We start from the raw sequence: 26,750 nt of genomic DNA on the forward strand, positions 1-26,750 counted from the left end.
AAATATTCAGCCATTGTTCCCTCAGAGTTTTGTCGTCCCTCCACTTTGGGGACTCTGGTACGTGTTTGTCAGGCTGCTCGAAGTTGTCACACAGCTCACTGCTCTTTTTCCTTGATTCTCTGTGTCATTTTGGACAGTTTCTACTGCTACATCACTAACCTTTTCTTCTGTCAAGTCTTACTTTCTGGCAACCCCACCCAGTGACATGTTCACCTCGGGCATTGTGGCCTTTTATCTTGCTAAGCTTAGTCCACCCTATCTTCCCTGTTGTGACTTAATGTGGTGGACAGCAGAGACACAGGATGACGGTGTGACCACCAGGATCGGTGATTCTAACAGTCACGTCAGTTCCAGCTGACGTTGCCTGATTGATTACTGCCCTTGTCATGGTCTGTCTCCTACATCGTTGCAGGCCTGGTACGGGACAGTGTGAGTCTACCCTGCTGGCTGCTGGATGTTTCTGTGACCCTATAAACCTCCCTGAGGTTTGCTGTAGGATGCAGTGAGGTTACCGGCAAACGTCTTCCATCCGTGACGTGCTGGCAGCTCAGCAGCAGTTTCAGTCCAACGCCCTCCCCTGAGCAAGCCCTTCCGAGGACCTGCAGCCGCCCCGGGATGGGGCTGCTGCTGTCTGTGCCGTGGGAGGCTCTTTAGTCCCCCAGAGGTTCAGGCCTGGGCGGCCTCCTCAGGTGCGGTGCTGACCAGCACTCTGCTGGGCCCAGACCCTAGAGGGCTCACACTGCATGGGGCTCCCCTGGTCTGTCCTCCTCCACTGGGGGTCTGCAGGCTCCCCTCACTGCACCCCTCTCAGGGCAGAAATCGGACCAATCACAGGAATGTGTGACATCACATTCCTGCCTCTCAGGTCACTACCTGTGGTGCTGGATGTCCTATGTCTCAAAATCTTGATTCTCATCTTTTGTCTGTTTAGGTTTTGTTTCGTCTTGTTTTTGTTTGCTTGCTTGTTTTAGATCTGTCCCCTATTACCTCATTTTGGGTGGAAGTAAAAGTTTTTGGTGTTTGTTTTTTTAACAAATTTTTCTTTATAAAGAAAAATCAGAATGCGTTTGAAAACTTTTGGAAGTACATAGGAGCAAGGGAGATCAATGAGCCCGTGAACTGCCCCCCCCACGCCCAGGACCGGCTGTCAGAGGCCGGGGCGTGCAGGCTCCAGTGCTAAGTACACTCACTCATGGAAGGCTGGCTCCCGGTCTCCTGCTCCAGCTCATCTTCCTCCTCGAAGCAGGTGCGCATGTCGTACGGCCAGGGGCAGGAGGCAGAGCTCCGCAGGGCTGGGCTGGCAGTGGCATGCAGGCCCGGTGGCCCCAGGGCAGAGGAGGACTGGCTGCCAGAGGAGGAGGTGCTGCTGTCTGAGATGGTAGAGTGTGGCCTCTTAAAGGAGGTGGCGTGGTCACAGGGGGGCACGGCTATGGGTGCTCGCGTCCATGACTCTGGAAGGGGACAGAAAGCAGGTCGGTCCGGTTTTGGCTCCAAAAGCGTAGTCCAGACTCGAGAATGAAATGGCCATCTGAAAACTGACCAGGTCCCTCTCACTGCAGTCATGTCAGGCATGATGTGACCACCACTCATCCAGCCCACTGTCCTGGCCCTTGGGGCCCACAGTGAGCGCCAGGACCTGAGTCTGAGTCGGCGGAACAGAGTGAGAGTGAGGGCTGAGGCCACATTACCTGCCCCCTTCTTGACGGCCCGATCACTTATGGCTGCATCGCTGGGCTGGATGTCCACGAACGGTTTGGTGCTCATCCCCATTGACACCATTTCCTGCATTCTGAGCTCTAAAACAGAAGCAGGTAGGACATTTTCCAAGCAATGGCTTGGCTTTGACACCACACCTGTTGATGCTCTGCACCCAACGCCATCAATCCAGACCAGGAGCATGTCGGGGCAGAAACCTAGGTGGGGTCCTGGTACATGGAGCATAGGGCCTTACAGAAGAGGTCCCTCACCTTCAGGGAGACAACAGTGTGCTATCATCCAGGAGGGCATGGTGCTTTGTCATGACATCTCTGGAATTGCCGTGGTGTGGGGACAGGGGTCTTGTTTATACATGAGTAAAGGGGAAATACGTGTTTGTGTGCTGATGGAAGGATCCAGCCACTTCCACATAAATGGTGCTGACTGAAGGGGCCTCCCAGGGGCCACCTGGGCCTAGAGCTCTCCAAGGGCCACCTGGCCCAAACTGGCCCCAAGCACCTACCCAGGTCCAACCCCCTAACCCCTGACCGCAACCCCTGACCCCATACCCCTGGCCTGAACTTAGCCCCTAACCCCTGGCCCCAAACCTCTACTCCAAGGCCAGACCCCTAGACACAGAGCTGGCTCTGGATAGCCCTTTTTTGCCCACCTCTGTTCCGCAGAGCCTGCCGCCACAGGATCTGCCCTATCGTGTGGGTCCAGGCTGTCTTGACCTCTGCAGAGCTGGCCTGGAGAATGTAGGTGTCCTGGGATTTCCGCCGTCTGCGGAACCAGATCTCAAACCTCAAGCCACTGTCTCCGACGTTCTCCGTCATCCCAATCTCGGCTGTCTGCACCACAAGCAGTGAGTGGCAGCCGCATCAGCAACCATTGATCCAACTGACCACTCCCCGGCTGACTGACCCCAGCACCTCAGTGTTGGAAGTCTCTTCACCCAGACATCAAATGGTAGGGATGAGGCAGGCCTGGCGCCCAGTGGATGAACCGGGTTCCAATCATGTGCAATGGCTCCCTCTTGGGGCCTCAGTTCCCCCACTGGAGAAAGGAAGGCCAGACTAGAAGGTTCTGTGGTTGCCACACCGGATGGGACTACAGAACCCTCCCTGATATGCTCCTTGGCATGGGCAGGTAAGGCATTGTGGTTGTGGGACCCTCTCAGGAGCTCAGAAGCTCAGTCAGGTGAGGGCCACACCTATAGACATGCCAAAATCTGAAATGGAGTTTCCGATTGAGGAGACTTTTTCCAGCCACTGAACCAGTACATGGAACTATAAAGGACAAGTGTCTCCTTGCAGTTTTTGAAGGTCTGAGGTTTTCGAAGCCCAGACACAGAATCACAGAAAACAACAGATAGCACGTGTCCCTGCTCACACCCAGCAGACCAGGACCTGACACCCAGCGGCGTCCGGTGAGAGGCAGGCGTGTTACCTTGAAGGACTGTTTGTACATGTAGGTGTCGTAGCCTCCATCCACCTTTTTGGTCTTGCTAAACAGGATGAGGTCTTCAAAGAGGAAGACGTGCCTCAGATACTTTTTCCTTCCACAGCAGACGATAAACTCGTCCTGGCATCTCAGCTGCCCCTGCTCCTTCAGATTTACCTGCAGATGGAACCAGCCTCCCTCAGGGACAGTGGGACCTGACCTGACCCCACCTCGGCCCCCGGAGAGGGGAGAGGGGCTAGAGGTGAAATTGATCACCAACGGCCAGTGACTCAATCAATGAGTCCTATAATGAGGCATCCATACAACCCCAAAAGACAGGCTTTGAGAGCTTACTGCTTGGTGAAGAGGTGAGACGCTCAGAGGGGGCACAGAAGCTCTGCACCCGTTTCCATGCACCTGGCCCCGTGCCTCTCTTCCATCTGGCTGTTCCTGAGTTGTGCCCTTTACGGTACACTGGTGAGGTCATAAGTACACTGCTTCTCTGGGTTCTGACCTTTGCCACAGGAAGGGGAGCCCTTCACCTGTGCGGGTCTCATGCTATGTCCAGGCAGATGGTGTCAGCATTGAGTTGAATTATAGGACATCCAGCTGGTATCTGAGAATTGCTCGGATGTGTGGGGGAAAAACCCACACATTGTAACTGGTGCCAAACCCTCAGGGTCGGGGCTCCTGCTAGTCTGCGTGGCTGAAGAGGCAGGGCAGGACGTGGGCACATCCCTAGCCAAGCCCACGCACAGGCCAGCTCACCTTGCAGGTGCCCAGCGTTGGCAGTAGGAGGACATCCATATGGGTGGTGGCCTGGGGGCTGTGCTGCATCATGGTGGCCAGAAGGGCCCGCGCTCAGATTACTGCTCATGAAACTCTTAGTGCTGTTTTTAAGCAGGGCACCCACATTTTCATTTTGTGCTGGGAATTCTGGGGCTGTCCCTCTGCATGTCAGACATAGGGGCTCTGCCAGAGAAAGGGCTCCTCTTCTGCCTCTGCTGGTCCTACCATGCTACTGGGGTGGGGTGGGGCATGGATGCCGGCCCTCAGCACTCCAGCAGAGAGGCTGGCAGCATGGGACGAGCCAACGTTGGCTTGCCCCAAGCCCGATGGCCCACATTTTCATGCAGCCAGTTGTCCTCAAGGAGCCCTAACAAACAGATGGCCTGCCATTCACACCCTGCAGCTGCTGCTCCAGTCACCTGGACGGGAAGCCGCTCTCTGCTCCCCTCGCCTGCCAGCCTCTTGAGAGTTCTCGAGCTTCGGGAGACTTCCCCAAAGGGAAGCGGATGTGTTCTGACACCAGGCCACATCTTTCCCGAACTCCTGAGAGCCCATCAGGGCCTCAGGGCACTTACATCACAGCCTCGGACCGCATCCATCGCCAGCAGGTCGTTGCCATGGCGCAGCTGGAAGCGGACCACACCCTCGGCAGCCCGGAGCTCGCCCAGCTCCTGCTCCCAGGCAGGGCAGCCGCTGGCCTCCCTGGCCAGGTCCTGGAGAAGCAGTGCGTACTTGCCCATACGCTGCACGGGCTTCAGCAGGTAGGAGGCCAAGTTCATCTTGTCTCCCAGCTCCCGCTGCTTGTCCTGCAAAGGCCAGGGTGAGAGGGTCAGCCCCTGGGCCGGGTGGGGGGCGGCGCGGCTCGCGGGGTTGGGGGGGGGGTGACCTTGAAGAAGGCGTTGCCGTGGCTGCAGAGCAGAGCATCTGACCGGGGCTTGTTCTTGCTGTAAAGCGCGTACATGCCAAACTGTTCCTCCTGCAAAAGGGGAGGGCACCATGCATCTGAGTCGGGGGCTGGGGTCAGAGTCTATGCCTCTCTGCTCACCCTCCGTGTTCAGTCCCCCTGTGGGCGTGACAGAAGGAGCCTCGGTGCTGCACTACAATCTTCTAGGCTTCCCAGCCTGCGGGGCCTGCTCGGCTCGGGGCCAGAGTTCTAGAATCGGTCTTTACCATATAGGGTTTGGGGGAAGAGGGAGAGGGAGTCCTCATGAGGCTGGCCTGGGAAGGGGCATGGAGAGCCTTTGTTCATTTAATGGCCAAGAACCAAAGTTGTGTCAACCGGTAAAATTCTCACCGTTGTCGATCATATAAAACAACAGAGTTCACCTTACGGCTAAAAGCACCTTCTTAGAAATAGCTGAATTAAAAATAGAACTATCCTACGACCCAGCAATTACACTACTAGGTGTTTATCCAAAGGAAATGGGAGTGCGGGTGCGAAGGGGCACATGCACCCCAATGTTTATAGCACCATTATCAACAGTAGCCAAAGTTATGGAAAGAGCCCAAATGTCACCTGACTGATGAATGGACAAAGAAGACGTGGTATATATACACAATGGAATGCTACTCAGCCATCAAAAAGAATGAAACCTTGCCATTTGCAACAACGTGGATGGAACTAGATGGTATTATGCTAAGTGAAATAAGTCAGTCACAGAAAGACAGATATATGATTTCACTCATATGTGGAATTTAAGAAACACACCGGATGAACATAGGGGAAGAGAAGGAAAAATAAGATAAAAAGAGACAGAGGCAAACCATAAGAGGCTCTTAAATACAGAGAGGTATTTTGGAGGTAGGTAGGTGGGGGATGGGCTAGGAGGGCGCTTATTGGGATGAACATGGGGTGTCATATGTAAGCGACGGGTAAGCAGGGTTTATTCCTGAAGCCAAGACTACAAGGTATGCTAACTAACTTGAGCTTAAATTTTAAAACAAGATGCCACATGGGATTTCTTTCATCCTTGGACATTTCTGTTGTGGTAATTTACATAATAACGCTGAGGTCAGTGTCTCATCTGCCCACAACACAGATGCCACTAGGTCCCCAGTACCTAGAACACTACTTGGTAATTTGGCGAAAGCATTTTCTTTTCAGAGTGAATTAAGAATTTTATTAAAGACGCAGATAGGGAGACATCCCATATTCATTGCTGAGAAGACACTTATCAAGGAGAGAGCAGCCTTTCTCGAGTTAACGTGCACACTCCATGAACCTCTGTCAAAAGTCCGACTGGACTGGCTCGGAGCTCCCTGGGCTGGCCCGGGCTCCACCTGACGGGGGACCAGGGGGGCTCCTAAGTACAGGAAGCAAGCTGATTGGGGGAGGTGCTGTTGGCCAATTACCTTAAGTGAGAAGTGGGGCTTTCGACAGAATTAGGGGTGATGATGCAGGTGAAGCCCCCAGTGTCATACGGTTTGGGGGAGCCAAGGGTGCCTTCAGGGGACACGGAGCAAAATATCCAGTACGATCAGACCCACAAGCATCTTGTCTATTTTGGTCATCTGTTTATTGGCAGGTCTTACATACTATTAGTGACACATTGCCTATGTCTGGTCTGCAGACAGATCCAAAGGATCCGAAACGTGGGCGTCACCAGACCCAGCCTCTCCAAGGGCGACCTGGGCTGATGGCACCTCGGTCTACCACACTGGTGTCAGCGCCCAGGAGGGAGGGACTCACGTGTCTCAGGAACCCGCGGCCCGCTGCCAAGGGGCAGGGCTGGCAGCGCTCCAGCTCTGCGAGGAAATGCTGGCGGTGGAAGTCATAGAGCTTCTCCAGGTTCCCAAAGATCATGCTGCGCTTCCCTCGAAGGTCCTGAGGCAGGTCTGTCCTTTCCATTTCTGGAAAATAGTTGTCGATGACATATCCTAAGGACCTGACATACTCCCTCTCTGTGGAAACCATCTCGGCCATTATGTGCTGCAGTCGGCTGCTGGAAGACAGAGAAGCAGGTGGCTACTCAGCTGTGCACGGGTCACAGCTTTACTCCAGGCCTCGAGAGACCCTTCGTCCGCGCTGTTGCTGCTTCACACAGAAACAGAATGCTCTGCAAACCCAGAGGAATAAACATGACTATTCGTGGGCAGGAGAACCTTTGTGATTAAGTTTTCTGTTCAGCAACGAATGCTGTCAAGTGTGCTCTGTTCCCTGGAGCTGCTCCTTTGACGTGATGAATGAGATGAGAAAAACGGGGCAGGGACGTGATTAGAAACAAACTGGTTGCACGAAACATTTCTGTATTATTGATCACGGCCTTTTGGGACAAAAGATCCTTTCGGAAAGTGAAAAGGAGAGATTCCCAGGCCCCCTAACTCCAACCCAGAGTTGTGAGGTTTCTCATTCACAGATGGCTTGATTCTGGCACCCTCTGCATGGAGAGCTCTGGGAGTAGGGAGATCTGAACACTGCATAGAAGGCTGTGGTGAGGATTTATGAGAAGAGGGTTTCTGATGCACACGGACTGCTAACCTACCAGAAGGGATTTCTGAAAACTCAGCTTTATGCTGTAGAGACGTCTGACCCAGAGGCCGAAGAGAAGCTGCTGGAGTAGAAGATGCGGAGCAGGTGGGCCCAGGACGGAGCAAAGGAGGGCAGCAGTGGGGAGGCTGTCTCTTCCCTGCCATGCAGAGGGTTCCCTGGGCTCCTGCTGGTGTGGTCCAAGCAGGGGCCATGTCTCTGCTGCACACAGCACTTCTGGAGGCACCGAGAAGAGCTGGTGAGCTGGGAGCCCCACCCTGCTAGTAATGAGGCACAAAAGTCTTACCCCTGTTTGACAGCATTCTGCCAGCAACCTCCCTACATTACTCAATCTCGATAATACTAATGGGGGCTGGTAGATCTTTTTTTGCCATTACTTGTATTTACTTGTTGTTTTTTTTAAATGGAAAACAATGAAAAGCAACCAATGATAGGAAAGACACCTGTGGTCAGAAATGCTGCCGAATGCACCCCGTTTGCAGCTGGCGTGCCTGTTCCTTATCACACTCACATAACAGATTTACAAATACCTATTGTTTCTCAGGGGGCGGCACGTGCTGGCTGCTTGGGAGCACGCAGACCTCGTGGTACTGCTGGGACATGTGGCCTGGAGGTGCCCCCAGTCAACCCAAGGCCCCAGTACCCACAGCACACCACCTGTCAACATTTGCCCAGTATAAGCACCCTTAAATACTCAGAAACAAAACTAGCATGGTCTGGGGGTTTGGAACAAGTTAATTGGAAATTGACTCTCTAGGAAATAATGGCTAGAGAGATGTGGGGAAATGGACCAAGTGACAGGAACTGTATCTGGACAACTGGCAGAAGGGCCAGGGTTTTCATGGGAGGTAGGGTTACATGTTCTCTCCTGCCTGAGGAGGAAGCGCTCCGTCTCTGGTGTGCCGTGGAATCTGCTACCGAACCTTGGGTTGGTGGGTCCGTGGATCATGTAAGGTGGAAGAGGGTACCCGTCCCCAGGGGCAAGGCAGGATGGCTACCCAAACCTGTTCCCTCCAGACCGAGGACGTCCACTGCAGGTGACCAGGGGGGCTCTCAGCGAGTGGAGGGCATTCTGTGCCTCCGAGAGGTTTCAGATGAGCTCCGGGGAGGTGGAGAGTGGTTCTTCCTGGAGCCTTCCCAGGGATCCCAACCCCCAGGGAGACCCACCTCATGTGCTCCCAAATGGAACCTTCCTGTTCCGCCTAAGGTTCCTCCCTGAACTAGGTGCACTGTAACCGCCTGGAGTCTGAAACATAGACGTGCGTTTTAGGAGAGTGTTCGGTGATCGTCTCGGGTCAGAGGTGTTCTCTGCGTGAGGAGGAAACACGTCCGCCAACCAAATGGGCAAGGAAGACCACGACAGCCCACCTGTGGCCCACCCTGCTCACTATAAAAATGGACTAAGAACCCGAGGGGCAGGCCGTGGTGCCTGGTGAGACTCACTGCCTGTCCTTAGCATGGGGCACAGTTCTTGCCCACTTTTTAATCCTACCGTGAATAACAAGTATGTTTTTACAAATATCTTCTTAAACATTTAACAAGTTAATACAGACATCATTTGGGCAATGGATAAAAGCACACACCTACTTCTCACCTCAACGCTGAAAGGCTTTTCTTTTTTTTCAAAGTAATTCTTAAGGTAATTTGTTCACACTGTAGGTGTGATTTGCTTATTGTGATTTTCTATAATTGGCCTCAAATGATGAGAGCGGGTGGGCTACGAAATAGGAAGCAGTTTTCGATGACCGTCCTGAACACAGGAGGTAAAAAACATCTTGCCTAAAATCGAACACAAGTGTGCTGCCTGGACAGGACAAGATGCCTGGAGAGATGTTTGTGGATTTACTATTTTGCGAAAGTGCATTTAGCGGCTTCAGCTCTCTGGCACCCCACTGACCGCGAGGCCCAAAGGCTGGAGGACGTTCACCTCACCTTCCTGCTTGCCTCCTCCTGTCCTCCTCGGATGGGTGGATCCTGGAGGGAGAGGACAGACTCCGGGTCCGAGTACCCAGGGGGCTCTCGGCATGTGGCCTCGGTGGGGGCTGCTTCTCTGAGGCCACAGTGCTGGTCACCTCCAGGCCCCTGATGAAAACCCCAGTGTGGCCTGGCCAGGGGGAGTCCCGGGGGCCACTGTCAAGCTGTGGAATCTCAAAGCTTTGTGTTTTCCTCATAATTTTCTTCAGGGGATATTTCTTGGTGTGGGTTGTGGGTGTGTGGATGGGCTCGGAGGAGCAGGCAGGGCTCTTGTCTGGGGCCGGGTGCTCACCCTCCTGCCTGCAGAGAGCGGCTTGTTCAGGGAGGCCGGGCAGCAGCTGGGCACGCTCCCCAGTGTGGCCCTCCGGATCAGTGTGGGGGATCCAAGAAGGCTCACAGTGCCTCCTCTCAGCCCCCCGGGGAAGCTCGTACTGCAGGGGGCTCGGGCTCAGAGGTGGGGCCCCAGGGTCGGGGGGAGCCCCAGAAAGGGCCCCTTGGAAGCAGAGTCGAGTCTGCTGGCTCTGCAGCCACAAGCTGTGCCATTGCGGCAGTGCCCGCCAGCTGCCCAGGCCTGCCTCCACCGTGCTCGCCCCGGGGAAACTCCACGCAGTCAGCTCTGTGGCCTCCTGGTGACAGCTCTTCGGATACTCAGTGACCGGCTCGGGACCCAGGTGTTCCAGACACTGCGGCATCCACCCATCCACCTACACAGCAAAGAGGGTGCTGGTCAGGGCAGTGGAGCACTGTCGGCCCCACCCGAACTCATGTAGCCGATGAACAGCTCAAGTGAACCCAGGTCATGCTCCTTCTGCTCTCCAGGTTCTCCATATCAAGATAGCACCAGGGAGAGCCAGATGGTCAGAACAAGAGGAAGACCCCTCTGCCCACAGAGGCAGCTGCTAGCCAGACTCAGCCCAAGAGTAGGCAAGATGATTTTGTGCATGAGCTCAAAGGGGTCTGAATCCTCCACAGTCCCCAAGAGCAGCAGGTGGGGTTGTCCCAGGGCCCCGGGATGCCAGGGCCGGACAGACCATGAAATCAGCGATTCCACACTTCTGACGGGTGTGAGAGGCCGTGGCAGTGGGAGGGACAGAGTTCCTACCCCTGCCCTGGCCTTCCCTGACCACTTGGATCCCACTCAAGGAGCTGTGCTCCTGAGGGCTCTGGCCCCGGCAGCCCTAACAGCCAGACAATTCTGGGGTGCTGGTGAATTTCCAGCCATGGGCTGTGTTGCAGCGACTGTTTGGGGGTCTCTGGCAATAAGTGGACTTTTATAGCTGAGCCGGTAAGCGGAGAAAAGTTCACATGTTCGTTCTGCCTCTCTGCCTGGTACAATAAATAAACTCCTCACATGGTGGTTGAGAGCCTGGGGTGCAGTGCTGGGGCATGCTGGCCAGCTGTCTCAGAGCTTGACCCACTCAGGCCTGCAGGGGACGGTGCTCACTTAATGTCCACAGCACATGCAGATTCCCTGGAGGTGATTCCGCTGGGTCTCTCACAGCCTCACAGGAGTCAGAGAGGTGGGCCCCCCGGCCAGCTCCCCCTCCCTCTGCTCAGCCCAGCTGGACACGGTGCGCAGCCACCTTCTCAAGTCCAGGGTGGCTTTCCCTGTGCCTTGGGAGCTGTTCTCTACCAGCTGCAATATTTCTGACAATACTGCAGTCGTCCAAGGAGCAAACTACCAGCATGAGCCTGGTGCTTACTCTGCTCTTGCGTGTGTGTCCTCTGTTGTGTGCATGCCATCAGCCTGTTGTGGAAGGTCTAGTACCCCCACCGCTGCTGCGTGTTCTCAAGACAGAGCAGCTCCACGAGGCCAGGAATTTCTCTCCTTTTTCAAACCACAATTTGATCTATGTAGGAAAAACAAGGCTTTATTTTTAACCATGTGAAGGAGTCCAGCTCTGTGATCGTGGGGACACAGGAAGCAGCAGATGCCACTCAGGCACTGGCTCACCTGGTTCCGACAGCCCGCACACCCCATCCTGATGCACACAAGCGGTGCACCTTGAATAAATCAGAAGCAGCTGCATAGCAACGGAGGCCACGCCACAAGATCCGTGGCCCCTGCTTTTACACACACGCTCCCTTCAGTCTGTGGATGGGAATCGACATGCTCTGGTTGAAGAGGGTTGACCACAAGTCTCCATGGCTCAGATTTGTAACTTTTTCATGGTTTATAAATGGAGATTAAGATCCACTGAAAAATAGATCCAGGGGTGCCTGGGTGGCTCAGTCAGTTAAGCGCCGTCTCAGGCGCAGGTCATGATCTCATGGTCTGTGCTGACAGCTCAGAGCCTGGAGCCTGCTTCCGATTCTATGTTTCCCTCCCTCTCTCTCTGCCCCTCCCCTGCTCATACTCTGTCTCTCTTTCTCTCTCAAAAATAAACATTAAAAAAAGAAAAAGGAAATCTTCTTTTAAAAAAAAAAGAAAGAAAAAAGGATCCAGAACTTTCCATTTTTAAACTTGTTACTATGCAAAAAAAAGAAATCTTCTTTAAAAAGAAAGAAAGAAAAAAAGGATCCAGAACTTTCCGTTTTTAAACTTGTTACTATGCAAAAAAAAAAAAATCTTCTTTAAAAAAAAAGAAAAAAGGATCCAGAACGTCTTGGTTTTAAACTTGTTACTATGCAAAAAACAGAAATCTTTTTTAAAAGAGAAAGAAAGATAAAAGGATCCAGAACTTTCCATTTTTAAACTTGTTACTATGCAAAAAAAAAAAAAAAGAAAAAGAAATCTTGTTTAAAAAAAAGAAAGAAAGAAAAATGAATCCAGAACTTTCGGTTTTGAAACTTGTTACTATGCTAAGCATACCCTAGAATCCTCTTCAGGCTGGTGGCAGTAGGACCCTGAGGGGCTGCCTGTGGGAGCCGGAGGGGCTGATGGTGGCCCTGCCTGCACCACACAGCATCCCGTGGCAAGATCACTCATGAACAGTGAACACGTTGGGGGTTAAGACTTTATTTTCATGCATGTTCTCGTTAGATAGCAAGGCCAAGGACACCTGGTTGTTAGGGGCCCAAGAAGAGGTTTTCACCAACGTGGTGACGGGCTGGGTCCAAGGCCACATAACCGTACTTAGTGACACTGATGCACATGCAGAGAAGAGAGATCAGCACACACTCTTTGTGGACAGAGTCATATAGAAAAATGTCCAATCTGGGTTTTTACAAACACAAGCAGCATGAGAGCCCCTGGGCAGAAGAGTGGGAAATGATCAATGGAGCAGAGGCCCCTCAGGGACGGGATCCCACCTCCAACCTCATGAAAAATATTCTGGTTGGATGGAAGATGTAATTGGGAAAATTCAAACCATGAAAGTCTTATGATGGACTATATTAGTCATTCTGTGACCTTAAGGTAGCAAAAGCTATTTCAATCACAAGCAAAGTTGAGGGACAATGACAAGCTGGGGAACACATTTGCCACATAATCGGAGGCTCAGTGTGAGTAATATGCCTAGTAGTAAAACTTCTGACCTGCAGGAATTGGCCAGTGCAGGGAAAAGCCATTTGTTAGAGAATAAGTAAAAATAACAATAAACAGATGAAGAAAGAGTTCACCTCTAGCATAAGAAACCCAAATGCAAACAAGGAGGAGGTACTTCTTTTCACTTCAGTGAGGAAGGGGTGCTCCAGGCTGCTGCTGAGAATCTAAATTGGGCAGGCTGTTTGCAGGACCATTTGGCAAATGTGTACAAACCTCAGACACTGTGGGCCCTGACCCAGCCGTCTCAAGCCTAGGAACCTGTCCACAGCAAACGATCACGAAGTGCGAAAATGCAGTCACTGATGTATATGAGGAGAGCCGGAGCCACGGGAGGCCTCCACATGCCACTGTGCTTGCTGGGGGTTGAGCCTGGGGATGCCCTGCCAGTGGCCATCCCCCCAACCCTAACTGCCCCAAAGGGACACATGGGCCTCCAGCCATTCTTGGCCTTGCCTTACACTGACCGCTGGCTGTGCGTGGGCTCCTGTGTCACATTCACTTACATGGAAAGAGTGGCTGACAAAAGCACAAGGATTTAAGCAAGAATGTGTGCAGGCTTCTGAAAAGCTTTTACATGCATATGTACACGGAGAAAAGTCCGGATTATAACACACTGCACGTTAACATCGGTTATTTCAGGCGCAGGGTTTCAAAACGTTTTTCTCTTTTGGTTCCTCTGACTGAAAGCACTTACCTGCCCTTGTCCCTCCTGGAGCACCCTCGCTTCCCGTAGCCTCTCCAGCTCCTGCAGACACCTGTTGGAGGCAAGGACCACCTTGTGGACCTCTTCGTCTACTTGATCGTACAGCCTGGAGGCAACCTCGATGGCATCCCTGGAAGGGTGTCAGAGAGCAACCCGTGACCACTAGTTGTTCACAGGCAATCACCCAGCGAACGTGCTATTGGTGACAACCTACAGCTGTGCTGACAGCTCAGAGCCTGGAGCCTGCTTCAGAATCTGTGTCCTCCTCACTCCCTGCCCCTCCTCCACTTGTGTTCTGTCTCTGTCTCTCAAAAATAAATAAACATTAAAAAAAAAGAAATCTTTAAAAAAAAAAAGAAAAATGGATCCAGCATTTTCAGTTTTGAAACTTGTTACTATGCTAAACATACCCCAAGTTAAAGAGTCACAACCGCCCTCTTTGCATCCCTCGCATCTGACACAAACAATGCCCCAAGGAGGTCCACAGCCACAGCAGGAACAGGAACGAGCCCAGGAGCCACGAGTGCAGGTGCCTCCGAGGTGGTAGGGGTAGGGAAAAGTGAACGAGTGGCACCCCAGGACGGAGTCAGAGAAGCATTCGGTCAGGACTTCTGACTGCTGAATCCCTGAATCCCATTATGATGAGTTTTGCCCTCCACTTGAGCATTCCAAGGAACCTGCTACTTTTTCCTTAGAGGATACAAGTGTGGACAGGCTCCCGTCCAAAGAGTGCCTGCCAGAAGGAAGGAAGTTTGAACAGCTGGGAGACGCTGCGTGTGACAGAGACAGGCGTCACCCCTGGGACGCGCTGCCCCAGCAAGACACTCACCGGCAGTCTTGGCCGGCACCGTGCTGCTCCCTCCTCAGCCGCGCCAGCACAGTGCCACCCTCCAAGCGGAGGGCGACCAGCAGTGCGTCTTCCAGCACACATTTCATTGTCTCCTTGTGCTGGCTGATTAGGTCTGTGACCTCCTGCACGGGGTGGGAGAAGCATACATAGAACCGCCTCCTCCATGAGGAGCGTTGGAGTGTGACCCGCACTCCCGTGTTTATCAGTCAAGCTGAAAGCAGGGTGGGCTGGCCGTGCCCACACTTGACATCGGCCCCAGCAGGAAGGCAACGGAGTCCCAGATGCTCTCACCCAAGGATGGGTGAAACTTGGGGCAAGAGAAAGGAGGGAAGCTTGAAATTTGGCAGCAGGAGAGCCTGGCATTTGGACAGCGATGCACAGACCTCACCCACACACCCTGGAAAGCCCAAGGCATCTCAGCCCCAGGTCTCTGGGCTGTTGAGGTCCTTCTGGACAGTCCACTTCTGTGTCCCAGTAGCAATCACTCAGGTCTCGGTGGCACACCAACAAATATAGTGGTGTTGTTTCTCTTCTGGGCATGGTGGGATTTTTTTGGTCACAATGGGGAGGAAGTGGGTTTTTTGGAAGTCTTTTGCTAAGTGAAAGGGATTTACAAATCAAAAAGGGTTTGAAAATCTCTGCTAAGAATGGTGGATTTGGCTAAGCCTCTATGTTCCCACCTGCCTACCTGTGAAATAAAATAAAATAATAAAATAAAATAAAATAAAATAAAATAAAATAAAATAAAATAAAATAAAAAACAAAATACATGAGAACCTACCTGTGCTGTGCTTAGAGTCCTGTGGGTATTTAGGGATCGGACTGAATTTTGCAGGAAAACAATGGCATCCTCACAGTTTGTGGTAAAGGGCTCCAGCTTCTACCGTGGCGGTAGAGGTAAGAGACAATAATACAGTTAGTGCCCACAGATGCACTGGGGTGCAGCACCCTCCCCACCCAGGGTTGGACTTCAGTGGCACTCCCAAGCCTGCCACAGTGTGGCTGTCCAACAGCCTGTGAATGGCAGCTGTGACAGGCGTGACACTCAGGGTGGGGACACCTGCTTCAGGTGTGAGTAAAAATATCTGCATGAGGAGAAGTCCTAGGACACTGGCAGGTACGGTGGCTGTAAGTTGCACCTTACCCTACGGAAGCAGATCCAGTCACTGTGGCTGTAGGGGAAAGAGCCATCGAGGTCTGCGGTCAGCTGGGAGCTGTCAACAAGTTTGTGCAAGGCCTTCAGGGAGCCCACCACCTCACACTGCCAAGGAGAAGTGTTTATTGGTTATGGCCACAGAGGCATCCATCGGAAAGACCACTGCGATGGCTCACTCCTGGGAGAACTACCACCAAGAGGGCTGAGAGGCAGGTTTAGGATCCAGTGCTGGTGGCATTAATGGGCTGCATGTGGTTGGGCATAGGAATGAAGGTGTGGAGAATGAAAGAAAAAGGCAGCAGAGAGAGTGATAGAAAGCTTCCAACTAAGACCAAAAAATGGAAAAATCGAAAAGAAAGAGAGGGCAAGATAACAGGGGAGATGGGAATGGGCAAGAGGAGGAAGAGATAGTGAGGAATCAGAGATGCATCACTCTGAGAGGGCAGAGTTGGCCCTTCCCAGATGACTCTAGACAAAGTATAAGAACCACTGGAAAGCTCTGGAGGGTGAACAAAGCCAGACTTAGTGAGCAAGGCAACTGAAACGTGGATGAAGGGATCAGTGTGGGGTGAGCTCCCTGTTTGCATGGCTGTGGCCTGAAGGTGGGATGCCAACACATTGAGACTGGATTGACTAAGGCTCTGATAGAAAACAGGCATCTTTCTGGCCTGAAGATCCAGAAAATAGAGCTAGGGAGGAATGTGGACATTGAGTCCCACAAGGTGGAAAGCCAGGGAAAGGGAGCTCCAGTCATATGTAAACCCTACCCAGGACTCTGGCTGACCTTGAACCAAGTATGCATGGGAAAGACTCTGGGCAGCTGAAGGCAAAAAGAAATGAGCTGGACCTACACAGGGGGCAGTTTTCAGTTCAAGTGCAACCAAGTTAACAGCATACTAAAGGTTTGTAATAGAATCCAGAGTCAGTATATTGAACAATACTCAATAGAACATTCACATGTCCAGAATACAACACAAAATTACTGGACGTATGAAGAAGCAGAAAAAATGTGACTTGTTCTCAAGGGCAATTACAATCAATAGAGGTCAACTCAGAAAAGACCTGGATGTTAGAATTATTAAAGAAGGACTTTAAAGCAGCAATTATGACTATGCTCAATGGTATAAAGGAAAAATGCTTGCAATTAATGAGACGATAGGAAATCTTAGCAGAGACAGAGCAAATGTATTTTAAAACCTACCAGAAATTTTATAGCTGAAAAATACAATATCTGAACTAAAAATTCATTGGATGGGCTTAACAGCTGAATGGAGGTGAATAGAGTATGGAGTTAGTGACCTTGAAGACAGATCAACAGAAACAATCTGATCTGAAGAAGAGAGAGAAAAAAATTGGGGGAAAAAAAAGATTCTCAAAAACCTATGGGGCAATATCAGTATGTGTAATTGAAATCCTAGAGCAAGAGGAGAGAATGAGGCAGAAAAAACATTTCAAGAAATAATGAATGAAAACTTCCTAAATTTGGTGATAGACATAAATTTAAAACTTCAAGTTTACCCAACCTAACAGGGTAAATATGAAGAAAACCATGCCTAATCACACTATAGTCAATTTGCTGAAAAGAAAGAGAAAATCTTGGAAGGAACCAAAGGAAAATGACACATACTCTATAGATGAACAATTATTTGAATTCCAACAAACTTTTCATCAGAAACTATGGATGCCGGAAGACAACAGAACGACACCTGTAAAGTGCTGGGAAAACAAACAAAAAACTACTGTCAGGCCAGAATCCCATACCTAGCAAAAAACCCTTCAAGGCATAATAAAGAGTTTTTAGATAAAAGAGAAAGAAGCAAGAAGAAAGAGGAGGGAAAACAAATGAGGTGGATAAGAAAAATTAGATTTTCACAAGTTTTCTGATATTTTGCTCTGTACGGCTCCTGCAAATAATTAGGGAATCACAGATGGGTTTTCAGGCTCTTATATGGATGCAGTCACAACTTACATGAAGCTTCCCATTTGTTTTATCTCAAGTAGGTACTGTAATATTTACTTGTATGCATCACTCAGAGTCATATCTAATGCTGAGGGTCTGAAACTATTACCTGAATTATTCCATCCTTGTCAGGCCTAAATGCTGATTCTTTATTCATCAAGAACACAATACTATGAATTATGGGAGGAGCTGTGTTCTGAAATAAGAAAGAAATACTGATTAGCTTTGTAATTTTTTACTTCATTGAGTTTATAGAGTTGTCTAGGTTAGGTGGGTACTATTTCTTCCTTGGTACTTAGAATGCATAATATGTAATTGTGCCTTAAATGTACTTGCTCTTGCTCTTATGAATTTTTAATGTAATCAAGTTTATTGGTTATAATTTACACATAATAAAATTCACCCTTTTAATGTAGAGTTCTCTGAATTTCGATATAACTTATAGTCACGTAATTACCACCACAGTCAAGATACACAACAGTTTAGCGTCCCCCAAATTACCTTATCTCCTTTGTTGAGCCCACCAACCTCTGGCAGCTACTGATCTGTTTTCTATCTCAATAAGTTTGTCTTTTTAGGATATCAAATACATAGATTCAGATAGTATTGACTTCTTTCACTTACCACAATGCATCTGAGATGCATCCATGCTGTAGATGTCAGTAGTTCATTTCTTTCTACCACGTAGTAGTATTCCATAGCATGCATTCACCCATTCACCAGCTGGAGGACATGTGGGTTATTTCCAGTTTGTGGCAATCATAAATAAAGCTACTATAAACTCCATGTGAACGTGAGTTTTCATTCCTCTTGGTAAATATCTAGCAGTAGGATTGTTGGGTCATATGATAAATGCATGTCTAACTTCTGAAGAAACCAGAGTGCCTGTGCCATTTTGCATTTCCATGAGCAACGCCAAGCCCTTGCTATTGCCAAGTTTTGTTGTGTGTGTGTGTGTGTGTGTGTGTGTGTGTGTGTTACCTCATTCTGGTTTTAAGTTGCATTTCTCCAATGACTGCTGATGTTAAACACATTTGTATGTGCTTATTTCCCATTCATATGTCTTCTTTGGTGAAGTGTGTTCAAATCTTTGCCTTTATTTCATTGGGTTGTTTGTCTTATTACTGGGTTTGGAGATTTTGTATATTCCAGATATACACAGATCAGAACTTTATCAGATCTGTTTTGCATTTTCTCCTGGCTTGCGGCTTGCATTTTCATTTTAGTAATGGTGACTTTTGCGGAAAAGTTTTCCATTTTGATGAAGTCCAACTTATCCTGTTTTTCTTTTAGGATCATGGTGTTGTCGTAGCTAAGAAATCTTTACCTGACCAAGGACACGAAGATTTTCTCCTGTTTCCTTCTGATGCTTTTGTAGTCTTAGATTGTACATGAAGATCTATGAGCCACGTGTAATTTTTTATATTGTATGAGGTATGTGTTGAGGATTTTTGTTTCTTTTGCATAGAGATGTCCAATTGTTCCAACCTTACTTGTTTTTTTTTTTTTGATGTGTTTATGACTTTAAACAAACCTTTTCCGTTTCTGTTTGCTAGATTGTATTGAGGCCAGATTGTTCAGCAATGAAATTCTTTTATGTACATAGTGCTCCTTCACTCATATTCCCCAAAGCTTTACTTTTTAATATTTTCTCATAGTGATAAACAGAGTTTACACTTTTTGTAATCTCCAATTTTGATCCGCTATTTTGACTGGATAGGCCTCAGAACTTACTGATATTTTTTATTTGTATCAGATTCATCTTATATATTTACATTTTTATGTGACTTCTTGTGGATGACATTCCATAAATATTTGTTGAGTGAATAAGCCATAGAAAAACCCATAGAAAAATATTCTTGCTTTTTTATTTCATGGTCATATTCTATTTCTCTCACGCAGTTTAGCTACAATTTTCAGTTATAAGGAATCAAAACTACAAACAGTTTTGCAAAGTGTTTTATATTTCTCATATATAACTCCTTGAGTGAATTTTTACTATTAGGATTTGTTGCTATTGCCAAGAAGTGAGAACACAATTAGTGCCTTAGGACAACTGTCGGTATCAGTTTGCAGAAGTTGTGCTGTGGATGGGGTAGGAATCAGCAATTGTTAGCATTTTCTTCTACCAAGAGAAGAAGAAATCACTAGTTACTTTTTGAAATGGAAAGCTTCTCATGGTATTTGAACTTTAATAATTAAAAAAAAGCTGAAGTATAGTTTCTTGAGGTAGTTTCTGTGAGAAAATTTAACTACTTCTGTATATAACTCAGAAATGAAATTGAGAATGGAAGCATAACCCTCAAACTCGACCTTATGTTCATGCCTCTCACTCGGAGTACAAACCCTGCTGTTGTTGAGCCAAAGCCAGGGGGCTGGGAGGCCGACACCTGCCACAACGGGAAGCCTCCAGGCCTCAGGGCAGTCCAAATGCCAGCATCCAGACAACGGAAGAGAAGTTGATTTCCTGAAGTTCCTTACAAGATTTGCTTCTGATAAAAAGTTACAGACGCAGCAGAAGTTTCTCTAGGTTCTGCTTTGGGAGAACTGTGGGTGGAGGGGGCCATCTTGCTTGGGGCTCATTGTCCCGCTGTGGGACCCAAGTGGCACAGGACTTAAGGGAAGTCTGAACAAACAGAAACGTCGGGAAGGGGTGTGTTTACAAAGATAAAAGGTAAGCGGTTCTGGTCGACAGCTGAAGAGCTCTAGGCCTACAGGTGGGCCCTGCCTGGGTCTCACGCACAGCAGAACAAGCGGACGCTAAGCCTGTGCATCGGCAGGGAGGGCTCAGCCATCTCTGTTTGAGACCAGACACTTAAGTTGCAAGTTTTTATCGGGTGCCGAAGCAGCAGAACCGCCACAGTCCTGACTTCAGGAAATGCCCGCAGACGCTGCAGACTTGCGTCAGCATCTTCCTGGTCACGCAGCCCCGCTGTGCTCCAGGTCCCACACGCATCATGCATGTGACACAGCACGGCGAGGCGGCTGCGTGTGCAGCGTTCTTCCTAGGACTCAAGTAACCTCTCACAAGGCCAGTGCCATGCTGGGCGCACCACAGGGACATCCTGCGGGAGCGGAGATGGTGATACTGATCCCTCCGTACCAGCCCCACCCTGGGCACAGGGCCTCACCGTGCACCTGCCCGGGTGTGTGCCCACGATCCTGCCCTGGAATCCGTACCTCGGCTCTCAATACCGGTCCGGGAATGACAAGGCGCTATCAGAGTTCCCTGAGTCCCTTGCTGTGAAAGGTGCCCCAGCACAGCCCCCGCCGGCCTCACAGGGCTCTGGCCACAGGGTTCAGACTCGCCCCGCACGTGCCCCCCCACCCCCGCCGGCGAAGAGCCAGAGGCTCCATCACCACCAGCTGGCCCGGGAGGGTGTTGTCCTGGGCCCGGCGGCAAGTTGCTGCTGGATTCCAGGCTTCCCCTGAAAACAAGTTTCAAGCCCTCCTCATCAAAAGCCGCCTCCAGGCAGTAAGGACAAAAGTGACCCGGATGAGCGGGGCTGGAAAAGGTCCGAGGAGGAGGAGGAGCCCAGGGACCCGGCATATGAGAAGCAGGACCCCTTCCCCACGGCCACCCCTGGGGCTGAGGGTGGAGGACACTCTGAGGAGACAGCGCGGGCGGCAGGCAGGCGGAGGCCGAGAGACGCTCCCTCACGCTCCGGCTGGACTCCGCTGGCCGACCGGGCGGCGCCCACACCCCCTCATCAGGACAGGAAGCAGACAGACGCTTTCTAGGACTCCGGTCACAACTTCCGGTTGCAGCTTCAAACTCAGGTCAGCCACAGTGACGTTTTAGTTTGGTTTTGAAGGCAAAACCAAAGAAAAGTTGTTTTTCTCCCCTGCTTTCACAAGTTGCAACGTATAGGGTCCTGAGGCGATTAACTGGTGTGAGGCATTCGCTCCTGAGGAGGGTGCGTCTCAGACACGCATAAAGCACACCCTACTGTCCACTCTGGTTGCCACGCCCAGGCCTCCAGATTAACACCCTCTTTGTGCAAAATCACAGGACGCCTAGGAAACCCTGTAGTCACCAACACGGCTGTTCCTCCTTTCAGCAGACCTTCCCCAAAATGTTCGAAAAGCGGACATTCCCCTAACTTCCCAGAAGACTTCCAGCAACTTCTCAGTCTTTGTTGGTACACAAAATTGCACGTGGTTTAAAAAAAACAAAACAGAACCTCAAAGGGATTTCAAAGCCTTGAGCAGAACATGAGCATCAAGTTGGATTATATCCCGGATTCTGATTTTTGAGCCGAACGGTTGGTTGAAAGCAGGGGAAATGAGCAACAGGGATTATGTGCTTCCAAAGTGCCTCGTGGAAACTGAATTCTAGTACGTCAAACCTGTCACTCCGCGTTAGAGCTGCTGACTTGGGCTTTGAAGGAAGGCACTGTGCGCCCTTCTGCTGAGAGCCCGCTTCTCCCACTGAAATGCAGTGAGCTCTGTTCTGAGAGCCAGCTCTTGCCCTGACCCGCACCTCTGGGTCGGCGGTTTCTTCCTCGGGAATCTGCTACTTCACTCGTGCATGCGACAGGGGTTGCACCACCGCCAGCACCCTGACCAGCCACGTCCTCTGCGGCTAACCTTCCCCGCTGCCGCGCTCCCACCTGGGCCTGGCCTCCCCCAGCCCCTGCTCCATGCATAGTCGGCCTGCCTGCCCGGGGCTCTCCTCTCCTTTCCCCACACACTGCTCTCTAGCTGACCCCGTGCACTTCCAGATGCGCCCCATCCTCTACCATGGAGTCCTTCCCGGGAAGAACTTCCATTCGACGTCCCCAGACTCAGGAATCTGGATAGAGCGGTGACCCGAGTCTGGCAGCGTCAGCAGAGACCCAACAGAGAGAACAGCTCTTAGCTGAGGGGGAAGGTGGGACCCCAGACCCCGGCACAGTGCTTTGCACGTGACGCTGGATAGGAGCTGCTGTGGAGGGAAGGGGTCATGCCTGCATGGGCCGGTCCTGGCTGGTCCTCTTTTAAGGTCTGCGGTGGTGACCCCAGGAGGTGGGCAGGAAACTCCTACCTGGTAACTGCCCGACCTCGAGGGAGCACACTGTTGATGGATACAGGAGTGGGCTCTTGGCTGCTTTCGGTGTCTACACTCAGGATGCTCACCTCATCCTGAGATTCATACTCAGCTGCTCCTGGGTCATGAGGGCGCCCCTTGTGGCCCACGCAGCCTTGAGATGCTAAGCCCCCCAAGGACCGGAGTTGCCCTGACTCACCTGAAGTCCTGCCAGGGCCCGGGAGAGAGCAGGCGTGGCCGGACCCTTGCGAGCGTCCACCAGAATGACCAGCCCCAGCTCCCGCACCTCCTTCCTGGAGAGAGAAAGACCGTGTTAACCATTGCAGGTGAAATCTCTTCCAAAATGAGCTTCTTCATCTCTCAGGAAGATAACATCCTTGCCTAGATGCCCCTGGCTCTACAAGTTCAAGATTCTTGACACATGTCTATACTTTCGGAGGAATCAAGCTGCTTGCTGGGTGGAGAAAGGGCAGTGGAGCCCATTGTGGTGGGTCAGTCCTGTCCGATAGCCTCTCCAGGCAAGTGGAGCTGGCCGCATGTTTGCATCTCCTGGAGTTGCTTTCTGTCCCCACCACCCTCCCCCAGAGCTTTGATTGTTTGTTCAGGCTTTAATACGACATGGAATTCACTCTGATGGTGTGAACAAGGATCAGGCCGTTCTCAAGACCAGTCATTTGGCTCATCACACTTTCAGAGCTAAAGTGGGACAGCAGAACATCCTCTAAAGCTGAAAATACTGCCAGGTGCTTTTCACAACCCCACTTAAAAGCTCTGGGGTGCCTGGGAGGCTCAGTTGGTTGAGTGGCTGACTATTGACTTTGGTTAGGTCATTATCCCAAGGTTGTGGGATGGAGCCCCACATCGGGCTCAATGCTGAGCATGGAGCTTAAGATTCCCTCTGCCTCCCTTCTCACCCTGCTCGTACACTTTTTCTCTAAAACAAAACAAAAACAAAAAAGGGGACACCTGGGTGGCTCAGTTGGTTAAGTGTTGACTGCAACTCAGGTCATGATCTCCTGGTTTGTGGGTTCGAGCCCCACGTCGGGCTCTGTGCTGACAGCTCAGAGCCTGGGGCCTGCTTCGGATTCTTGTCTCTCTCTCTCTGCCCCTCTCCCACTTGTGCTCTCTCTCAAAGATAAACATTAAATATTTTTTAAATTAAAAAAAAATGCTCTTTCCCCACTGTGATGATGGTAAGCTTTAGTTATTTTAAGTTTATTTATTTATTTTGAGGGGGGGTGGGCAGAGAGAGAGGGAGAGAGAGAATCCCAAGCAGGCTCCATGCTGTCAGCACAGAGCCCGACACGGGGCTTGATCTCACAAGCCATGAGATCATGACCTGAGCTGAAATCAAGAGTTGGATGCTTAACTGACTGAGCCACCCAGGCGCCCCTAAACTCTAGATCTAAATAGGACAAAACAATAGGCTAGGGCGAGGCGATGTATCTATTCCCAAAGTTTCTGCTCCTTGGCAAGCTTCTCCAGCCCCACCTTCCAGGATCACTAATATTCTACCTCAGCCGTATGTGTGGGTGCCGGTCTGAGACAGCATGCTCACTCCGGCCCGCTCACACAAAGCTGGTTGAACTGCACATCACAGCAAAGCCATGTCCTGGCCAAAAGGGCGAGTGTGCCCCACAGTCAGGGTGTGTTCAATTTCGGCGTGGCTGCTAAAGAATACTTCCGAAGGGGGTGCTTCCCGGGGAAGCGAGTGTACTGAGGCCAGAGTAGAGAGCGGTGTTCCGGCATCAAAGCCGGATTCAGGAAAGACAAGCTGGGAGAACACCCCCATCTCGGCGCCCCCCTCAGCCTGCCAGCTTAGTGCCCAGGCCTCCTCTGCTGCGGAAACCACGCTGCCTCCTGGGTGGCTGGAGCGCTGGAGTCTACGTCTCCGGGAGCGGTCCCGGCAGTGCTGTCAGGAGCCGGGCGTGACGCCCACCTCCACTTCCGGTGTCCCTCCTGGTCCCCAGCGGCCTCCCTCTTCTGACACCCCCACCCCGCTCTCTCTTCATCCCTGAAGTCTCCCGTGGTGCCTGCATCTGCGTCTCAAAGTCTGCTTCTGGCCTCAGAGGCAGGACCAGGTCTTGCCGCCGCCACACAGGCTCGCTCAGCGTGGGAACTTACCCCTGCAGGCTCCAGACCACACGTTCTCCTCCACCCATCTCGTCCACTTGGCGGCTCTGCTGAAGGGGAGGCCGCTGAGGGGACAAGCCAGCCCTTCCCTGGGGGCTGCTTCCTGGGTTCGAGGACTGCTGGGTCCTCCACTGGCTGGGAGGGACCCACTGACTCGTTCCCGTGTAAACACCAGTTCGGGATTGGAAGGGGGGGGAACGCCCCCAGACCACCCAGCGTGAACCCCCACACAAAACCGGCTTCTCTCTCTGCCTGCCTCCTGTGGTAGATGGAGCTGGCTGGCTTAACTGCTCTGCCCCCTGCCTCACGCTCATGCACAGGCAGCCTGCAGCCGCCCCCAGTCTGGCTCCCCTGGGGCCCCTGGCAATGTGCGGACCTGCCCTAGACACCCTGGGTCTGCATTGCTGCGGACTGCGTTCCTGCGCCACCCTGACCTCTCCATCTGCAGCACGCTGGGTAAGTGTGGCCTTCATGCCAGGGGCACAGGCTGCCCGCATGGAGTCTTCAGTCCCCACTCCTGCCTCCTGCTCAGAAAGTGACCAGCCGCTCTGGGGCTTTGTGTATGTTCTTCCTTCTGCTCAGAATGTCCTTCCCTTCTTGTCTGCAGACCCTCGCCATGCTCAAGGACACAGACATGTCGGGAAGTCCCCACCCCTGGCTGAGGCTGCAGCTCCCTCCCAGCACTGTGGGCTTGTCTTATGTCGGGAGACACGACAGTTTGGGTTCGTTCACATGTGTGTCTCCTAGAGGGTAAGACCCATATCCTGTCCTCTTTTGTATTCCCAAGTAAGTGGTAGATGGATGGACGGATGGATGGATTCCTCCATTGCACAGGACGTTAGATGGATGATAGCCAAGATCCACTCGAATTTTAAGATTCTGTGTATCTAAGAGTTTGATGGAAGTCTATGCACAAGGCACGCTCACCCTATAACTCAGCTGCAGTAACAGTTGACCACACACTGCTGGACACTCTTCCTAGTAATGAGTGCTGACACCTCGGGTACTTCATTCTGACCGCCGAAGGCTCGTGTCATATCCCACAAGGTGGATTTCAGCTCCTCAAGGTGCAACAGGCAACCAGGATGCTGGCCAAGTTACAATGCTTGTGGAGAAATAATCAGCCAAGCCATGAGGCTCCAGCCTGAATTACCCTAAGTGCTTTAGCTAATTTAGGTTTTCCTCGACATAGGCTTTCCCCCGGAGCTTCACGAGCTGGTGAACATATCTGCTCTGGGAGGGGAGTGGGGTCATCTGAATTTTCTGTGGAAAAGTCACAGGGCTGCAGAACCAAGGTCAAGTCTTGGCCCTGCCAATCCCTACTGGTACCCTGGCCCCCATTGTTGGTGTTTCATTATAGAAGGGAGAGAACAGCACTCGGCCTTACAGGTAAACCAGGCTGAGCATACAGAATGGTACACACCCCAAAAAGTACAGGAGGCTTTCGTCCTTGTCAATCAGGATTGCTCTCCAGTGTGGCCCCAAGTCAATTCTTGACCCTCCCTTAAAAGAAAGCTTTTGGCAAATACAAAATGCCATTAACTTAGAGTTTTGGTGTTTACCTGAGGTTCACTAAGTATAAGCTAATGTGAGGGTGAATCTGTATTTTTTTTTTTCAGGGTATTTTTTTGTAGTTTGAAATCTGTGCTGAAAGATAAGTTTGAAATCCCAGGCTCATCCGAGGGCGGTAAAACCAATGCTCTCAGATAACGGGGAACCTTGCTCTGGGAAAGGGGGGTCAGGGAGCGCACTTTCTTTTCCTGCCTAATTGTTCCCACACTGATTCCACCTATGCTATTTCAGAAGAAATTTCAATATAAAGTTGAGGCAGCACAAAGAGCAAAGATCACATGTGATGAGGCTTCATGCAACATGTTCCCCACATGAGCTCACATCATGTGATATGCATTCTGTCACTGGCACTTAGTGAGACTGCATCGTGGGATGGGTCACGAAAATGATGCTCTGGACTCCACGTACTTTACACAGATGATTTCTAATCCCTCTGTGCACCTTTGCGACAACTAGTACCATCCCCGGTTAT

At 51.0% G+C, this 26,750-nt stretch overlaps 1 protein-coding gene across 1 annotated transcript in view; it reads right to left on the reverse strand.

The window, feature by feature from the left end:
• Nucleotides 1–26,750, reverse strand: part of PLEKHG4B (pleckstrin homology and RhoGEF domain containing G4B) — an 86,800-nt gene that overhangs the window by 4,695 nt on the left and 55,355 nt on the right. The window contains exons 7-20 of the mRNA XM_042998256.1: nt 22,773–22,866; nt 17,654–17,740; nt 15,573–15,689; nt 15,210–15,308; nt 14,408–14,550; nt 13,570–13,708; nt 9,347–10,092; nt 6,617–6,869; nt 4,814–4,903; nt 4,503–4,733; nt 3,145–3,315; nt 2,366–2,546; nt 1,689–1,796; nt 1,191–1,451 (exon numbers count right to left, since the gene is read on the reverse strand). Coding sequence (XP_042854190.1) covers nt 1,191–1,451; nt 1,689–1,796; nt 2,366–2,546; nt 3,145–3,315; nt 4,503–4,733; nt 4,814–4,903; nt 6,617–6,869; nt 9,347–10,092; nt 13,570–13,708; nt 14,408–14,550; nt 15,210–15,308; nt 15,573–15,689; nt 17,654–17,740; nt 22,773–22,866 — 2,720 coding nt within the window. The remainder of the gene's footprint in view (nt 1–1,190; nt 1,452–1,688; nt 1,797–2,365; nt 2,547–3,144; nt 3,316–4,502; nt 4,734–4,813; nt 4,904–6,616; nt 6,870–9,346; nt 10,093–13,569; nt 13,709–14,407; nt 14,551–15,209; nt 15,309–15,572; nt 15,690–17,653; nt 17,741–22,772; nt 22,867–26,750) is intronic.

The sequence above is a fragment of the Panthera tigris genome, chromosome A1 (assembly GCF_018350195.1).
Source record: "Panthera tigris isolate Pti1 chromosome A1, P.tigris_Pti1_mat1.1, whole genome shotgun sequence".
NCBI lineage: Eukaryota > Metazoa > Chordata > Mammalia > Carnivora > Felidae > Panthera > Panthera tigris.